The sequence below is a fragment of the Mustelus asterias genome, chromosome 6 (assembly GCF_964213995.1).
Source record: "Mustelus asterias chromosome 6, sMusAst1.hap1.1, whole genome shotgun sequence".
NCBI lineage: Eukaryota > Metazoa > Chordata > Chondrichthyes > Carcharhiniformes > Triakidae > Mustelus > Mustelus asterias.
This window is the reverse complement of record NC_135806.1, coordinates 106,255,472-106,273,506: the sequence shown is the minus strand read 5'-3', so window position 1 is coordinate 106,273,506 and position 18,035 is coordinate 106,255,472. Positions and strand designations below refer to the sequence as shown.

The window sequence follows — 18,035 nt, the reverse complement described above, 5'->3', positions numbered from 1 at the left end:
AGAGATTGCAGTCCATGCAGGTATCAACAACATAGGTAGAACTTGGAAAGAGGTTCTGCATTGACATTATTTATTTTTTATTCATTCGTGGGACATGGGCATCGCTGGCTGGCCAGCATTTATTGCCCATCCCTAGTCGCCCTTGAGAAGGCGGTGGTGAGCTGCCTTCTTGAATCGCTGCAGTCCATGTTCTGTGGGTTGACCCACAATACCGTTAGGGAAGGAATTCCAGGATTTTGACCAGCGACTGCGAAGGAACGGCGATATATTCCCAAGTCAGGATGGTGAGTGGCTTGGAGGGGAACTTGCAGCTGGTGATGTTCCCATGTATCGGCTGCCCTTGTCCTTCTAGATGGAAGTGGTTTGGAAGGTGCTGTCTAAGGATCTTTGGTGAATTGCTGCAGTGCATCTGGTAGATAGTACACACTGCTGCTACTGAGTGTTGGTGGTGGAGGGATTGAATGTTTGTAGATGTGGTGCCAATTAAGCGGGCTGCTTTGTCCTGGATGGTGTCAAGCTTCTTGAGTGTTGTTGGAGCTGCACCCATCCAGGCAAGTGGGGAGTATTCCATCACACTCCTGACTTATGCTTTGTAGATGATGGATAGGCTCTGGAGACTCAGGAGGTGAGTTACTCGCCACAGTATTCCTAGCCTCTGACTTGTTCTTGTAGCACTGTGTTTATGTGGTGAGTCCAGTTGAGTTTCTGGTCAATGGTAACCCCAAGGATGTTGACAATGGGGGTTTCAGTGATGGTAACACCATTGAATGTTAAGGGGCGGTGGTTAGAGTGTCTCTTATTGGTGATGGTCATTGCCTGGCATTTGTGTGGTATGCATGTTACTTGCCACTTGTCAGCCCAAGCCTGGATATTGTCCAGATCTTGTTGCATTTGAACATGGACTGCTTCAGTATCTGAGGAGTCGCGATTGGTGCTGAACATTGTGCAATCATCGGCGAACATCCCCACTTTTAACCTTATGACGGAGGGAAGGTCATCAATGAAGCAGCTGAAGATTGTTGGGCCGAGGACACTACCCTGAGGGACTCCTGCAGAGATGTTATGGAGCTGAGATGACTGACCCTTCACAACCACAAACAGCTTCCTATGTACTAGGTATGACTCCAACCAGCGGAGCGTTTGCCCCCTGATACTCATTGATTCCAGTTTTGCCAGGGCTCCTTGATGCCACACTCGGTCGAATGCGGCCTTGATGTCAAGGGCTGTCACTCTCACCTCACCTCTGGAATTCAGCTCTTTTGTCCATGTTTGAACCAAGGCTGTAACGAGGTCAGGAGCTGAGTGACCCTGGCAAAACTCAAACTGGGTGTCACTGAGCAGGTGCTACTTGATAGTACTGTCGATGACCCCCTTCCATCACTTTACTGATGATCGAGAGTAGACTGATTGGGCGGTAATTGGCTGGGTTGGATTTGTCCTGCTTTTTGTGTACAGGACATACCTGGGCAATTTTCCACATTGTTGGGTAGATGCCAGTGTTGTAACTGTGCTGGAAGAGCGTGGCTAGGGGAGCGGCAAGTTCTGGTGCACAAGTCTTCTGTACTATTGCTGGAATGTTATCAGGGCCCATTGCCTTTGCAGTATCCAATGCCTCCAACCGTTTCTTGATATCACATGGAGTGAATCGAATTGGCTGGAGACTGGCATCTGAGATGCTGGGGGCCACTGGTGGAGGCCAAGATGGATCATCCAGTCGGCACTTCTGACTGAAGCTTGCTGCGAATACTTCAGCCTTATCCTTTGCACTGATGTGCTGGGCTCCTCCATCATTGAGGATGGGGATATTTGTGGAGCCTCCTCCTCCAGTGAGTTGTTTAATTGTCCACCACCATTCTTGACTGGATGTGGAAGGACTGCAGAGCTTAGATCTGATCCGTTGGTTGTGGGATCGCTTAACTTTGTCTATCACTTGCTGTTGAGGACTTAGACACTAAATTGAGAAGCAGAACCTCAAAGGTTATAATCTCTGCATTATTACCTGAGCCTCATGCAAATTGGCGTATGGTACATAAAATTAGAGAGATGATGTGGCTCAAAGACTGGTGTGGGAGAAGTGGGTTCCGGTATGTGGGACACTGGCATCAGCACTGGGGAAAGTGGGGGCTGTACCATTGGGTCGGTCTACACCTGAATCATGCTGGGACCAATGTTCTTGCGAACCAAATAACTAGGGAAGTAGAGAGGGCTTTAAACTAAGTAGTTGGGGGTGAGGAAAAATTCTAAAGTGAGGAGCCACCATGTTTCACTGAAGAAGCTAAGGAAAGCATCAAACTTAAGGAAAAAACATATCATTGCACAAATATGAGTGGCAGGCAAGATGATTAGTCAAAATATAAAGAAGTATGAAGAGTACGAGTTCGTACAAGAGGAAGCTAATGAGGAATGTAAAAACTGATAGCAAGAGTTTCTTTCAGTATTTAAACTGGAAAATAGTAACTAAAGTGAGTACCCCTCTTGAGAGTGAGAATGGGGAGTTAATAACAGAGAATAAGGAAATGACAAATGGATACTTCTGTATTCACTATTGAGGATACACAAAACATTGAAGAAATAGCTGTAAATCTAGAGGTGGAGGGGAGAGAAGAACTTAGTGAAATTACAATCACAAGGAAGCAGTATTGAACAAACTGGTGGAACTGTGGGCTGGCAAGTCTCAAGGTCCCGATAGGCTTCACCCTCGAGTCTTAGAAGAGGTGGTGAATGCAATCATAGATGCATTGGTGCTAGAATAGATCATTAAAGAGGTTATAGCTGGACACATGGACGAGCTCAAGGTAGTTGGGAAGAGTCAGCAAAATAAACAAGCACTGTCGGCAAACCTGGTAGTCATGATGTGGAGTTGCCGGCGTTGGACTGGGGTCGACACAGTAAGTAGTCTCACAACACCAAGTTAAAGTCCAACAGGTTTATTTGGTAGCACAAGCTTTTGGAGCACCGCTCCTTCATCAGGTGAGTCATATATCATCTGATGAAGGGGCAACGCTCCAAAAGCTCGTGCTACAAAATAAACCTGTTGGACTTTAACTTGGTGTTGTGAGACTACTTACTGGATAAACCTGGTGCAATACACCAAGCATTTGCACCCAGATTGTAACCACGTAATGGTCCAGATTTTGCAGTAATAAAATATCAATGTTTGCCATCATTATTCCTCTGAAACGGATAGTAACTCTGGGTCTGCATATGCCCAGTTAAATGTGAAAATTCAGAAGTTGCTATGAGGTAATCTTTGCTTCTCCATTGGGTGCTCTGAAATCCCTGTGTAAATTGTAATCTATTATTAGTCAATGAACTGACTAATTTATGTTGCAATATTGCAGGAACCCTGAAAAAGCAATGCCTTGTTAATGGCTGTAAATGTGTTTTTAACAGCATAGTAACTCATAATTGCTACTGAGGAGCCTCTTTGGGCCCAGAAAAGCTCATTTTTAAATGTGTGCAATGTCACTTTTGCACCGTTTGAGAAAAAATTGAAGTTTAAAAAAAGATCTTTCAGCTTCTAAAATCTATGTCCCAATTCCTTTGTTTTGCTTTCTCTAAAATTTATAAACATGAAGGATAATTATTGCACTTTAATCCTGGTTTGTTGTCTGTGAGAATTCTTAAATGTAATTAGCTATTTATCCTGCTTAATGATATAATTGTTGCGCGACACCTGAAGATCCCCTTGACTTGGTGCCAGGTTCAAACTAATACTGATTCCTGGGATGGCAGGTCTGTCATATGAGGAGAGACTAACTCCGTTAGGATTGTATTCACTGGAGTTTAGAAGAGCGAGAGGGGATTTCATAGAAACTTTTAAAATTCTAACAGAGTTAAACAGGGTAGATTCAGAAAGAATGTTCCCAATGATGGGGGAGTTCAGAACAAAGAACAAAGAACAGTACAGCACAGGAAACAGGCCCTTCGGCCCTCCAAGCCTGTGCCGCTCCTTGGTCCAACTAGACCAATCGTTTGTATCCCTCCATTCCCAGGCTGCTCATGTGACTATCCAGGTAAGTCTTAAACGAACTAGGGGGTCATAGTTTGAGGATAAGGAGGTAAATCTTTTAGAACAGAGATGAGGAGAAATTTCTTCACCCAAAGGGTGGTAAGTGTGTGGAATTCACTACCACAGAAAGTAGCTGAGGCCAAAACATTGTCTGATTCAAAGAAGAATTTAGATATAGCTCTTGGGGTTAAAAGGATCGAGGGATATGGGAGATAGGGGGGATCAGGATATTGAATTCAATGATCAGCCATGATCAAAATGAATGGCAGAGCAGGTTCGAAGGGCCGAATGGCCGACTCCTGCTTCAAATTTCTATGTTTTTATGTTTCTATATATCAGAAAAGGGGGAATGCAGACCACAGAGATTGCTAAACCTTTGTGGGCTGTTTACTTTGAGATCAGCAGAGAGCATTGTTGCCTTGACAATGATTACAAAATCCAAGCCTATATATTTTAATACCTAAGTTTTATTATTTGAAAGAAGGAAACACAATCTCAAACCAGCGAAGAGTAACTTTATCAGTCACATTCAAGAAGGATCACTAGATGAATTAAGTTACTCACCAATATTGTGCAGTTAAATTCACCTTGGCGTTAAAACAGGCTGCGACCAGATCCTTCCAAGAGGTAGCTGGTGGAAGCTTATCCTTCACAGGCTTCATTCTCTTCATCAATATCTCGCAACAATTTTTTACTCCCTGTGAGAAAACCAAAGCACAGGTTTACCCGAGAGCATGTGTCTGAGGCAAACAAATGAACCAACAAGCCAAACTGTTGCCTATCCCAACCTGATCTAAGCTCCTAACAAAATAATAATTCTAAATTAAGTCTTGCTGAAAAAAGATACATCTTGTAGAAGTTTTTCATCTTGCACTCATCAAGACAATTTATATTATGTGAGAATACAGTGCTGATTGGTTGGCAAGTGGACTCTTGATTAGAAGCATTATCATGGAGGACTGATGACTTACAGTTAAATGTCGATCTTTGTTTAAATTTAAAGGTTAACTCTGATTGGTCAAGGCATCGCCCCAAGAAATGAACTGGATAATGGCTGACACCTATTTTGTTTAGTTGAAAAAGATGTATTGTGTGCACATGTTCTTTTTGTCTGCAAAGGACAGGACAAAGTGTTAATATATGTAACTTTTAACATGTGTAAGTGAGCCACACTGTGAACCCTACTGATGATCTTAAATAGATTGTCAGTGTAATTCTTAGCACACTGAAGATTGTTTCACAAATAGTGTCCAATCACAAAATTATATCTAATGTTAGACAATACGTTTACAGGCACGGGCTGGTTAGATACGGTCAGTATCTTGCAAACAGCTGAAGGGGCATACTGTTTGGTTAGATCCGCCAGTCCTTGGGATATACTGTAGGCCGCTGTTCCCTTTACATTTAGTGCTTTTGCGAATTATCCTGATGAGTGCAAGACAAAAAGCTTTGGCAATACTCTCAAATGACTAATGTCTGCCTCTATAAGTACATGGTACTTGAAATGTACATGCCCTATCAGCATATCCATCTATCCTTTTCTGCTTCATGTACTTACCTAGCTTCCTCTTAAGAGGAGGTAGTGGGGTAGCTGTACTGACACTGGACTAGTAATCTAGAGACCCAGAGTAACGCTCTGGGGACCAGCAGGCGGTGAAATTTTGAGTTCAATAAAAATCTGGAATCAAAAGTCTGATGATGAACACGTAACCATTGTCAATTATCGTAAAAACCCATCTGGTTCAGTAATATCCTTTAGGGAAAGTATTCTGCTATCCTTACCTGGTCTGGCCTACATGTGACTCCAGATCCACAGCAATGTGGTTGACTCTTAATTGCCCTCAAGAATGGGCAATAAATGGTGGCTAAGCCAACGACACCCACATCCCATGAACAAACACAAAACAAGTGCATCACCTCATTAGCGCCATGTGGTATAGAGCTCCACTCTACTCTGAGTAAATAAGTTTCTCATGAATTCCTTACCACATTATGAGTGAACCTTTTAGAATCAAAAATGGACAGTGGGTTCAACAACTCCTAGGTTTCTCACTGATTAGCCATCGTTCCACATGATTGGGCGAACCCATAGAACTATAGAAACCCTACAGTGCAGAAGGAAGCCATTTGGCCCACCCAACATCTTATCCAGGCCCACCGTTGACAGCTGCAGTCTTTTAGATGAGAAGTTAAATCAAGGCCTCTCTCTGGCCTCTGATAGATGCAAAAGATCCTATGGCATAATTTTTATGAAGAGCTGGGTAGTTATCCTTGATGTCCTGAACAATATTCATCACTCAATAAAATCACAAGACAGCCTATCTGGTCATTAACACATTGATGTTTGGGGGAGTTTGCTATGTGCAAACTGGCTGCTGTATTTCCTACAATACAACAGTAACTATATTTCAAATGTATTTCATGACTGTAAAGCACTTTCGGGAGTGTTGTGGTCATCAAAATGGCTATATACGTGAAAAGTCTTTCCTTTATCAGCACAGTTTCAACTGTAAGTCTATTCATTTCCCTACAGGTGGTAGAATGAAGCCAAAGAAAATATTCAGCAAGTCAGACAGCATCAGTGGAGAGAGAAAAAGAGTTAATGATTCAGATCAAAGATCCATCATCAAAACTGAAAAACGTTAGAGATGTAAGAGGCTTTAATAAGTGCAAAGTTAAGGCAAAGGTGAAAAGCAGGAGCTTTTTAAGTGACATTAAGTGATGGTTTGTCATATGAGGAGAGACTAAGCCGGTTAGGATTATATTCACTGGAGTTTAGAGAGTGAGAGGGGATCTCATAGAAACTTATAAAATTCTAACAGGGTTCGACAGGGTAGATTCAGAAAGAACGTTCCCAATGATGGGGGAGTCCAGAACTAGGGGTCATAGTTTGAGGATAAGGGGTAAACCTTTTAGAACTGAGATGAGGAGAAATTTCTTCACCCAGAGGGTGGTGAATGTGTGGAATTCACTACCACAGAAAGTAGTTGAGGCCAAAACGTTGTCTGATTTCAAGAAGAAATTAGCTCTTGAGCTAAAGCAGTCTGGGGATATGGGGGAAAGGGGGGGATCAGGATATTGAATTTGATGATCAGACATGATCAAAATGAATGGCGGAGCAGGCTCAAAGGGCCGAATGGCCTACGCCTGCTTCCAGCTTCTATGTTTCTACATTTTATGACAAAAGGGATGGTGGTGCAAGGCAAAAGGAGAAGGTAATGGGACAAGAAAAAATAAGGGGCGCAATCTTCGTGGCCATTCACGCCACACTCCCGCTGCAGCGAGGTCAGAGAATTTGGTGACCAGTCAGATCTCCGGTCACTGCAGCAGGATGGGAAAATTCCTGCCGCAGTGAACAGTGGTAAGATTCCAGCCAAGATGCCTTGAGGAAATGAGAGAAATATCAACAGCTGTCATCTGAATAACATAAGGGCAGAAGTTTCGATCTGAAACTATTGAACTCAGTGCTGAGTCTGGAAGTTTGTGAAGTGCCTACTCCAACGATGAGATATTATTTCTCGAGCTTACGCAAGCTTCATTGAAACAATGCAGGAGGCTGGAGAGCACCATCACCTTCTGAAGGACAGTTAGGGGTGGGCAACAAATGTTGGCCTAGCCAGCGAAGCCCATGTCTCATGAAAGAATAATAAAAAAGTCTGAATGGCAGTGGGGCAGCGCAAGAAAATGACAGGCAACTGGAAGCTCAGGGTCGCTCTGCAGACTGAATACAGGGGTTCCCCAAAGCAGTCGCTCAAATCTGTGTTTCGTCTCCCATGCATGGAGGAAACTGCATTGTGAACTGCGAATACTTTATACTAAATGGAAAGAAGTACAAGTAAATCACTGCTCCACCCGGAAAGAGTGTTTGAGGTCTGGGACAGTGGGAAGGGAGGAGGTAAAAGCAGGAGGTAAAACGCATCTCCTATACTTGTACTGTAAGGAGGGGGTTGTTGAGTTGATTAAAAAGTGGACTATGGTATTCTAGAGGGAGCTGTTCCTTCAGAATGCTGCAAGGGGGTTGGAGGGGTGGATTATTTGGTGGTGGCATTATGCTGGATGCAATGGAAATGCGGAGGATGGCCAGTTGAATGTGGATGCTGGTGAAGACCGTGTATAGTAGAATTCCACTTCCAGCATTTCCACCTGGCCAAACTTTACTGTACCACCAACAGGAGTTGCTACAGGCAGGAAATGATGAAAACTTGTATAAAATGATTTAATATAATCTTTGAGAGCACATAGATGGTTAATTAGAGGGTGTCGGTACTGAATATCACAAAGACTCACCAAACAGTTAAGCTCACTGGTGATGCTGCCACCGGTCGCACCAGAATTTGGACTGTTAACTGTTGTTGTTGGTTTGATGGAGATCAAATCAACTGGAATTCCTAATGCATAGGCACATACCTGAGCAACCTGATATACAAAAGGAGACAGAAATCAGACATTCATTTCAACATGAAACTAATCAAAGCACGGTATAGAAAAAGAAATGGTGAAAATATTCGAACAAAGTTTTCTCCCTCCTCACCCCACGGGAAACTAAGCAATGCACATTTTGCATGGACTTGACATTGAATCTGGTCCATTTTCTACAAATGCTTAATTATTTGTTGGGCGAGTAGGACATGGGACTGCACCTTGCAATCGGAGCAAGACCAGCTTTGTACTGTAGGTCTTAAAACAGGATAGCAGTGTGGGCCTGAGATTACTTGGAACATTTCAACATAATTGCAATGCAACAATACAGTTGCTCCATTTTCTTTTGAGGAAATTTACATTCAGCTGGTATGCTGGTTTTACGCCAAAACACTGGTAAGCATGAATTTCCTTGATTTACTCATTGCTTCAGAGATGGGTCTATTGAAATCTTGTGCCATTCATTTACATGATTCTACCCTTCTTGTCAAAACCCAGTTCAAGTGAATTTCCTGCATTAAGTCATGCTTTGGTGTAGATTTATATCCAGATGTTTAGGTGTAGTGAGCCTGAAGACAACTGGTAGTGGTATAACAGATTGCAGAAGTTTGATCAGCAAATTTTTAAAGAAAAAAAAATGATACAAAGACTTGCACCATACTTGTATGCCGTCAGTCTCAATGCACTCAAAGTCATAACTCAATCAAATTCTCAAAAAACAGATTATCTGGTCATTATAACATTGCTGTTTGTCGTGTGCACATTCGCTACCATGGTTCCTACATTACAAAAGACTTCAATAGTACATTATTGTCGAAAGCAATTTGGGGCATCTTATGGTCATTAAAAATACTATTTAGGGTACTATTTAGTCTTTCTTTTTTTTAGATTAAAGCTTTCAAACTTAAGCAGCTGAAATGGCTTTCCAAATAGGGACATCTCTATTCTGAATAGTGATAGTACAGGAAGAGCAGCAGCAAGAGGTTCTTGGGGTCAGACAACATAGCAGAAGACAAAGATCCACTCACTATTACCAGTCTATTAACACTTGTTTTTTTCCCTCAGCCTCCCAACCTTTCCCACACTGTTTGTGCTCATGCTTTCAGCTGCTTAGGCCCTGCACTCTAGAATTTTCTCCATCTTTTCTTCAAAGCCCCCCTTCAAATCAACGTTTTGATCAAGCTTTTGACCGCTCTATCCAATGTCACTTTCGATTCAGTGTCTCTTTGAGTGTGTTGAGTTTATTTTTAAGATAACATTGTTCATCAGCCCACCCTAGAATATGTATTAACTCAAGTCTCAAATTGAGGTGGCTTACCATGGCCGTCCTCAGTTTTATCCTGCGAATTGCTGGTTGCAATCATGCTGAAAGAGCAGCACCTTCCCTTTATTTAGCAATGGATTAGGTAGTCCAGACCCTCAAACTGATGTCAATTCAGAGCCAAGGCTCTTATCGCTGGAACTGTATGGAGTTGGATCCGAACCCAGCCATTCTGATTCGAGGCAGGAATATTAGCACTGAGCCAGGGGCTAATCTGTCCTCAGGCCAAGTATTTGCTGGATGGAACTCAGTTTGGGGGCCATATTCTAATCCAACTTGCGTGTGCTGTCTGTATGAGGTCTCAAATCTTTCATCTTCCAACTCAGCCATGGGAATAAAGCCACTAGGACAAATATCTCTTTCTCTCAGCCTTAACCGTCTATACAGGAATTTCACACATAACCATAGTGCTATTCATACTCGAATCACTGGAAATAATACAACCCCCCCCCCCCCCCCCCCCCCCATCTTTCACATTGAGTTTCTACTCTAGAGCATTTTTAATATAGCTCATTCCCTTTAAAGTTTTGAATCCAAAATGGTTACACAGCAAACTATTACTGAACAGGATTTGGTTGCTTCTACAATTTGCCTGCAAGGGGGGGTCAAATATCTTATCAGGGAAATCACAGTGTGTTGTATATTTTATATATTGGGTCTATGCGGAGGTAACACTCGTTTTTGTGTGTGTGTATCCGGTTTCATTAAAAGTGCTTTTGAAAAGTCTGCTGAGCTTCAGCTCTGTCTTCCAGCCCTTCCTGCAATTTGCTTACTTTTCTCCAGTGTCCACACCCAATGGAGAACAGTGAACATAGATCAGTTACCAGGCTCTCATAATCAAACACAGAACAATTGTCCAAGTGACTATCACATGGAGGTTATTTTGGGAGGGGGATGGGTACATGAAAAGGAGGGAACAGTGGGAAGGTAACAACATCAAGAAGCTAAAATGAAGGAAGCAAAAAAAATCTCACTACAACGAGGAATCACTCCATGAGTTGTGGAGCCTACCTTGGTATCAAGGCCTTGGCCAGATTCAATTCCACCTTGTGATACCATTACTGAACCATCACTGGCAAATATTGAGACAGTACCTAAAATAGATGAATTACTCTTAGGAAACACAATATGTGCTGCATAACAATATTACACACAACTATTATGTATTCAAATATATAGTGAAAAGATTAACATAAAAGATATTCTGATGAAATGTAGCAAGAGACAACTTGACAGAATACTGAGATAAAAATAAATCTCCTCAGGGAAGGCAAAGACCATGCGTTACTGTAATGTTCTTGGTGTTGGTAAAAATGAGCAGATATTCCAAACACACATTCAAGGTGTTGCTAGATGTCACCATACATGAGCCAAATGGTGACTGGATACAGGTAGAACAACCTCACTCCATGTGACTCGACCTGTTAACTAGAACATTTTGAGGATAAAAATAACTGTACATAAGATAATGGACCAGATCTTTTGATCAGTGGTGATGCTGTGTTCATCACTGTGGAGATCTCTGTGCCTACTTCTTGCCCTGCTTTTAGTCACAATCTTCGATCCCGGATGCAGCAGTGGTGCTTCAGCGCAGCATTCCACATGGAAAACCGGCAAAAAGGAGCAACGCTGAAGAGGATGAGCAAAGAGGAGCAGAGCAAAATGCATGCCCCCTTTTTATGACATTAATAGGTGAGTCTTTTGCAAAGGTCTCAAATCTTTGAGTGGGCTAGTGAGTGAGTGGGAGGGTGAGCGGGTGGTGGAATGGGAGCGAGTAGTCAGGAGGGTAGTCAGGTCAAGAGATAATCGGGTCAGGTCAAGGGAGGGGGAAAACCGATTGGGTCAGAGGTGTTGGCGGGTTGGATAATTAGATTTGTTTGTGGAGTGTCTTGTTAGTCGGGAGGGGGATGTGTAGTTGTGTCAGGTCAGGAGGGTGGGCAGTCAGTGATTGGGGGGTAGCGGCAGGTTGAGTTCCACTCCTAATCACCGAGTCACACCAGAGATTAAACTAGGTAAACGATTCTGCGGGTAAGGATCCAGGTAAGTAACACATTTCTAGCCCTAGACTTTGACAGCGAGATCAGCATAAGATGTTAGGAATGGGTTAACTGCAACCTTCCACTTTAGACCTAATTTGTATGTTAATTGTTTAATAGTACTCACCAGGATATATAAAGGGGTTACAGGTGGCACTGGGTGTTGGATGTGTATGTGGAGTTGTAAAAGAGAATAAAGTGAGTTTGTGAAGAAGCTGGACTTGCATCATCTTTTACTGCTGGACTGCAACTGGGAAGCTTAACGTAAGTGACATTGGCATAATGTCCCAAGCAGCAATGGAAGTTTAAGTTTCCCAGGCAATTACAGCACCTGTGCACAAGTCAGGGCTTCCAACCATCTTGATGCAACTTCACCTCAGTGCAATGCTACTCCTGATAGCAGAAGATCTGGCTCAATATCTCTCACGGTAGAAGATGAACTCCTCTTGCAGTCAACACCATAACCTGTCCAATAGATTCTAGTGCCATGAGGAAACAGAAAATCTATTCTTTGTTAGTCAAAGTTGGGTAGTCAAACCTCAGCTGCCTTTCCCGAATACTGAGTGTGTAATTTTAACCTGACCTGTTTGTGAAAAAACCAATGCCCTGATTCGCCGAAAGATAAAATGGGAATCTGTTCTGTCCACAGATCCGGCCTAAAGGAAAGGTATTTGTATTTTGGAAGTCTTTCTCTGAGCTTAAGTGTGTAGTTGTATTAGTGAAGTTTCATAAATAATGCTGCAGCTTAAAATATTTATAATTTGAATAAACAATGCTACCGGGACTTGATGGATTGAGTTATAAGGAGAGGCTGAAGAGACTGGGACGTTTTTCCTCTGGAGCGTAGGAGGCTGAGGGGTGACCTTATAGAGGTCTATAAAATAATGAGGGGCATAGACAAGGTAGATTGTCAATATCTTTTCCAAAAGGTAGGGGAGTCTAAAACTAGAGGGCATAAGTTTAAGATCAGAGGGGAGAGATACAAAAGTATCCAGAGGGACAATTTTTTCAGAGGGTGGTGAGTGTCTGGAACAAGCTGCCAGAGGTAGTCGTAGTGGGTACAATTTTACCTTTTAAAAAGCATTTAGATAGTTACATGGGTATAGAGGGATATGGGCCAAATGTGGGCAATTGGGATTAGTTTTGGGGTTTTAAGAAAAAAAAGGTGGCATGGACAAGTTGGGCCGAAGGGCCTGTTTCCATGCTGTAAACCTCTATGTCATAAAAATAACATTATAGCTAAGTGACAAATAGGCTAATCACTAAATTAAATACTAAACTAATAAATAAAAATTAGTTCGTCGAGGTTTTGAAGGCTGACCTGAAGGTGTCTATTATTGCATGAGGAATATGAAAATCTCCAGTCATATTGTGTATACACCTCCAGCAGACGTACTCCTGAGTTTAACTGAAACACTCTGGACTCAGTATAATTCTCTGACTAAATACCAAGGCACATCAAGTGCAGTCAGCGCACTCCACTTACTGCTGAGTCCACTCTTTTTGAATATCCTCACTGTCAATTTAGTGCTAATTTACCCTGACCTTTGGACTGTACTATCCATTTTGAATTGGATCAATTTGCTTGTAAAGATACAGCTGAAGGAAATCTTTCTTTCCAGCACTCTAGGCTAAATTCTGCTCATTACCATGTCTATGTTGTGTGTCTTAGGCTGCACTCCCTTTATGTTTTCCTAAAGAACCTTTTATTAATGTTTTGTTTGCACTTCAGTCCCACGCTCCTGATCTACGGACACCCGGTGCGGAGAGGGGAGGGTCGGGATGGCGACCTCCTCATGAACCTGGGCCTAGCGAAACGCGCCATTTACCGGTCCAGGCAGCGGGCGATCGAGGGGGCCGTCCATCCTGACTGTCTTCCCCTCTACCGCGGCTACGTTCGCGGCCAGGTGTCCCTGGAGAGGGAGCATGCGGTGTCCACGGGCGCGGTTGACGCTTTCCGCGCCCTCTGGGCACCGCAGGGGTTGGGGTGCATTATTGACCCTAATAATCACATTTTAATTTGATGTTTTTAAGTTTCCTTTGTACTTTGATTTCTGTTCGGGCTGTTCCCCCTCCTTTTTGGGGAGCTGCCCCTTTTACTTTGTCCTGATTTAATCTGAGTTTGTTTATTTGGTTTGACCTAAAAAGAGGACAATGCCACTGAACTGGGATGTGATCCTTGTGTGGGTGAAGCTACTTTTTCATTCCTTTATGTATACTGATATTTAAAGGAGCTGAGGTCAGGCCAAAAAGATAATAAAAATTTACCTTTTGTCTCGCAATATGTGATAACTAAATGCAGCTTTTGCAGTGCCCTCACTAAACACACTGTCCTACAGAATAAGTTAAAACTGTGGTCTTAACAGAAGTTGGCACCCAGGTTGATAGGGTTGTTAAGAAGGCGTACGGTGTGTTAGCTTTTATTGGTAGAGGGATTGAGTTTCGGAGCCATGAGGTCATGTTGCAGCTGTACAGGACTCTGGTGTGGCCGCACTTGGGGTATTGCGTACAGTTCTGGTCGCCACATTATAGGAAGGATGTGGAAGCATTGGAGGGGGTGCGGGGGAGATTTACTGAGATGTTGCCTGGTATGGTGGGAAGGTCTTATGAGGAAAGGCTGAGGGACTTGAGGCTGTTTTCGTTGGAGAGAGGAAGGTTGAGAGGTAACTTAGTAGAGGCATACAAGATGATCAGAGGATTAGATAGGGTGGACAGTGAGAGCCTTTTTGCTCAGATGGTGATGGCTAACACGAGGGGACATAGCTTTAAATTGAGGGGTGATAGATATAGTTCAGGTGTCAGAGGTAGGTGCTTTACTCAGAGTAGTAAGGGTGTGGAATGCCCTGCCTGCAAAAGTCGTGGACTCACCAACATTAAGGGCATTTAAATAGTCATTGGATAAACATATGGATGATATTGGAATAGTGTAGGTTAGAGGGGCTTTAGATTGGTTTCACTGGTCGGCGCAACATCGAGGGCCGAAGGGCCTGTACTGTGCTGTAACGTTCTATGTTCTATAATTAGACGCATCAAAGTTAAATCATATTCTGAGAGAACAACAAAACTATTCTTCCTTCACAAGGTAACACCCTTACGATTTTAATTACACTTCCCCCAACACTCACACAGGTAATTTCCATCGGTCCAGTACAGGCAGTACTTGAGAGGAACCACCGCCAGTCCTTTCTTCTTCCACTTATTGTCTGCATTGAACTGCTGAATTGCTTGCTGCCTTGCAGCCACATCCACTTTTGTTAACTGAGCTGTCCAGGTAGACAACAAAAATGGTTAATGCTTCAATACGTTAAGAGCGCTACAGAAAAAAAGAACACAGTACTGTTCTCACAGCACCCAAGTGTTTTTGGATAACTATTTGGATAACAGACATAGATGTAAATAATTATGTCCACATGCTTTGTGTATTCATTAGTAGATACAACTGAAACCAAAAGAATAACACCAACCTTGAAGTGTGCTAGCTAACCTTTGAATTCTGAGTAGCACTCTGCACAAGTAAGATGGCACTAAGTTATAAACTCGATTCTAGAAAAACTAAATTTCCCTGATTATGAACATAGGCAGTAGGAGTAGGTCATTTGGTGCTTCTAGCCTGCTCTGACATTTAACGGGATCATGGCTGATCTTCTACCTCAAAGCCATTTCCCGCACTTTTCTCATACCCCTTGATGATGGGCAGCATGGTAGCACAGTGGTTAGCACTGCTGCTTCACAGCGCCAGGGACCCGGGATCGATTCCGGCTTGGGTCACTGTCTGTGTGGAGTTTGCATGTTCTCCCCGTGTCTGTGTGGGTTTCCTCCGGGTGCTCGGGTTTCCTCCCATATTCTGAAAGACGTGCTGGTTAGGTGCATTGATCCGAACAGGCGCCGGAATGTGGTGACTAGGGGAATTTCACAGTAACTTCATTGCAGTTTTAATGTAAGCCTTACTTGTGACTAATAAAAAATAAATCATGTCACTGGTATCGAGAAGTCTATTGATCTCAATCTTGAACATGCTCAGTGACTTGGCCTCCACAGCCCTCTGGCGAAGAGCATTCCAAAAATTCATAACCCTATGATTGAAGAAATTCCTCCTCATCTTGGCCCTATATGGACTACCCCTATTCTAAGACTGTGTCCCCTGGTTGGGAACCACAGGAAACATTCTTCCTGCCTCTACTTTGTTGGGCCCTGTAAGAATTTTGTATGTTTTGCTAAGATCATCTCTTATTCTTCTAAACACAAAGGAATACAAGTCCAGCCTCCTCACTCTTTCTTCATAGGACATCCCCAGGATTCGTCTGGTGAACCTTTGTTGTACTCCCCCTATGGTCCTTCCTTAGGCAAGGAGACAAAATTGCACACTATACTCCAGGTGTGGTCTGACCAAACTCTATATAACTGCAGCAAGATATTCCCACTTTGGTACTCAAATCTCATTGCAATAAAGGCCATTTGCCATCTTAATTACATGCTGCACCTGCATGTTAGCTTTCATTGACTTAAGAAGAATGCCCAGGTCTCTTTGAACATCAACATTTCCCAATGTCAGCCCATTTACGAAATATTCTGTATTTCTGTTTTTCCTACCAAGGTGGATGACTTCACATTTTTTCAGATATATTCCATCTGCCATGTTCCAGGCCACTCACTTGGTCTGTCAAATCTTCATGAAGCCACTTTGCATGATCCACATAACTTGCCACCAAATTTTGTGCCATCAGCAAACTTTGAAATATTACATTTGGTCCCCACATCCAAATCATTATTCACATTATAAATTGTGAATAACTGGGACCTAAGCATCCATCTTTGCGATACCCCACTAGTCACAGCCTGTCAACCTGAGAATCATAGAATCCCTACAGTGCAGAAGAGGCCAGCCAGCTCATGGCCACAAGCGCACCTCTAGTTATTCCTAATTTTCCACTAATTCCATTTTTAACCCCTCACCCCAACAACTGCTCGCACTCTACTATACAACTCTTCAGCTGAGAACTTGGACAGATAACCTGCTCTCAGATTTGTTATGCTAGGTTTACTGTATAACGCTGGCAAAGGTGAGAGTTATGATTTCTTTGCACAGCTGCGAAATAACAAAATGATACGGTTTGCACCAAGAGAGATTAAAGGTGGATGATTTTAGCAAGGATTTCTGGTACAATATTTGTCCCCCTCAGGGGGCACATGCTTATGTCTCTACTGGCCATTGCCGATGTGTTTTATCTGCTAATGTCCGTACAGAGCTTTCTCAGTTATCAGGAGAAGTCCAAACATCAGAAAATACAGTCACAGATTATAAATTTTCAATCTCTGTTCCAGTATAAATGGGGGGAATTTCAAAATATCAGCAGTTTGAGGATACATTACAAAACCATTTCTTCCCTCGGTCCTGGATTATAAACATTGCACTTTGTCAACCAGCAGCAAATGAAGAAAGATTATAAATAAAATAGTGAAACCACTTCATTGTTAACATGTGCTGCTCTGAAAACAAAGGGAGAGTGAAAGTATATATCACATTTAAAGGTGACAACCAAATTAGTAGCGATGTGCTATGTGCAATGTGTGCTAGAGATTGGTGATTCTTAAAATTCATTTTTGGATTATGTTTAGATTGCCCAGCTATTTCATCAGGACTCCGTGCTCCAGAGTTCCAGAAGTTAACAGAGAGTAGTCAGAAAGACTAGATGGTTTTAGCAAGAGACATAAAACCATCTACCCACGGCTTTAGTTACCAGAGACAATAATAGGTTGTCACAGCATCACAATCCTTCAGATACAGCTCAGAACTTACATGAGTAAAGTTCCTGGATGCTGCAGTAGGGCAGGACAAAGCCCATTGGTGTAGTGTCTCCTTGAGCATACAAGTTCTTCTGCTTTACCCTGATTGGATCCAATGACAGAAACTTGGCCACATGTTCCAGGATTGTTTCAATGACAAATATGTTGGGCGTTGAACCTGTAAAAGGAGAGAGTTTATATTTATGTGTCAGTTTGTCTTAGTTGGTGGAACTCTGATACAGGATATTATGGTCACGGCACACAGCTGAGGGGAGAGTACAAACCTGGACTGACATTTCAGTGCTTCATTGTCACAGGTGCTGCCTTTCAGGTGAAACTTTGTGTTCAAGGTCCATTCAACAAACAGGAAATTCTCCTGTGTCCTGGACAAAGATCCCCCTTCAACTACATTACCAAGATCACACTGTTGGTTCATTCACTCATTCATTTTAAATGATTGTGG

The 18,035-nt window shown here is 42.7% G+C and overlaps 1 protein-coding gene across 5 annotated transcripts in view; it reads right to left on the bottom strand.

The window, feature by feature from the left end:
• LOC144495034 (uncharacterized) overlaps positions 1-18,035 on the bottom strand; it is a 166,769-nt gene that overhangs the window by 16,272 nt on the left and 132,462 nt on the right. For all 5 annotated transcript variants that reach the window (XM_078214844.1, XM_078214846.1, XM_078214841.1 and 2 more), the window contains exons 23-27: positions 17,586-17,750; positions 14,914-15,051; positions 10,764-10,846; positions 8,300-8,428; positions 4,577-4,710 (exon numbers count right to left, since the gene is read on the bottom strand). In XM_078214844.1, the coding sequence (XP_078070970.1) occupies positions 4,577-4,710; positions 8,300-8,428; positions 10,764-10,846; positions 14,914-15,051; positions 17,586-17,750 (649 nt within the window). The remainder of the gene's footprint in view (positions 1-4,576; positions 4,711-8,299; positions 8,429-10,763; positions 10,847-14,913; positions 15,052-17,585; positions 17,751-18,035) is intronic.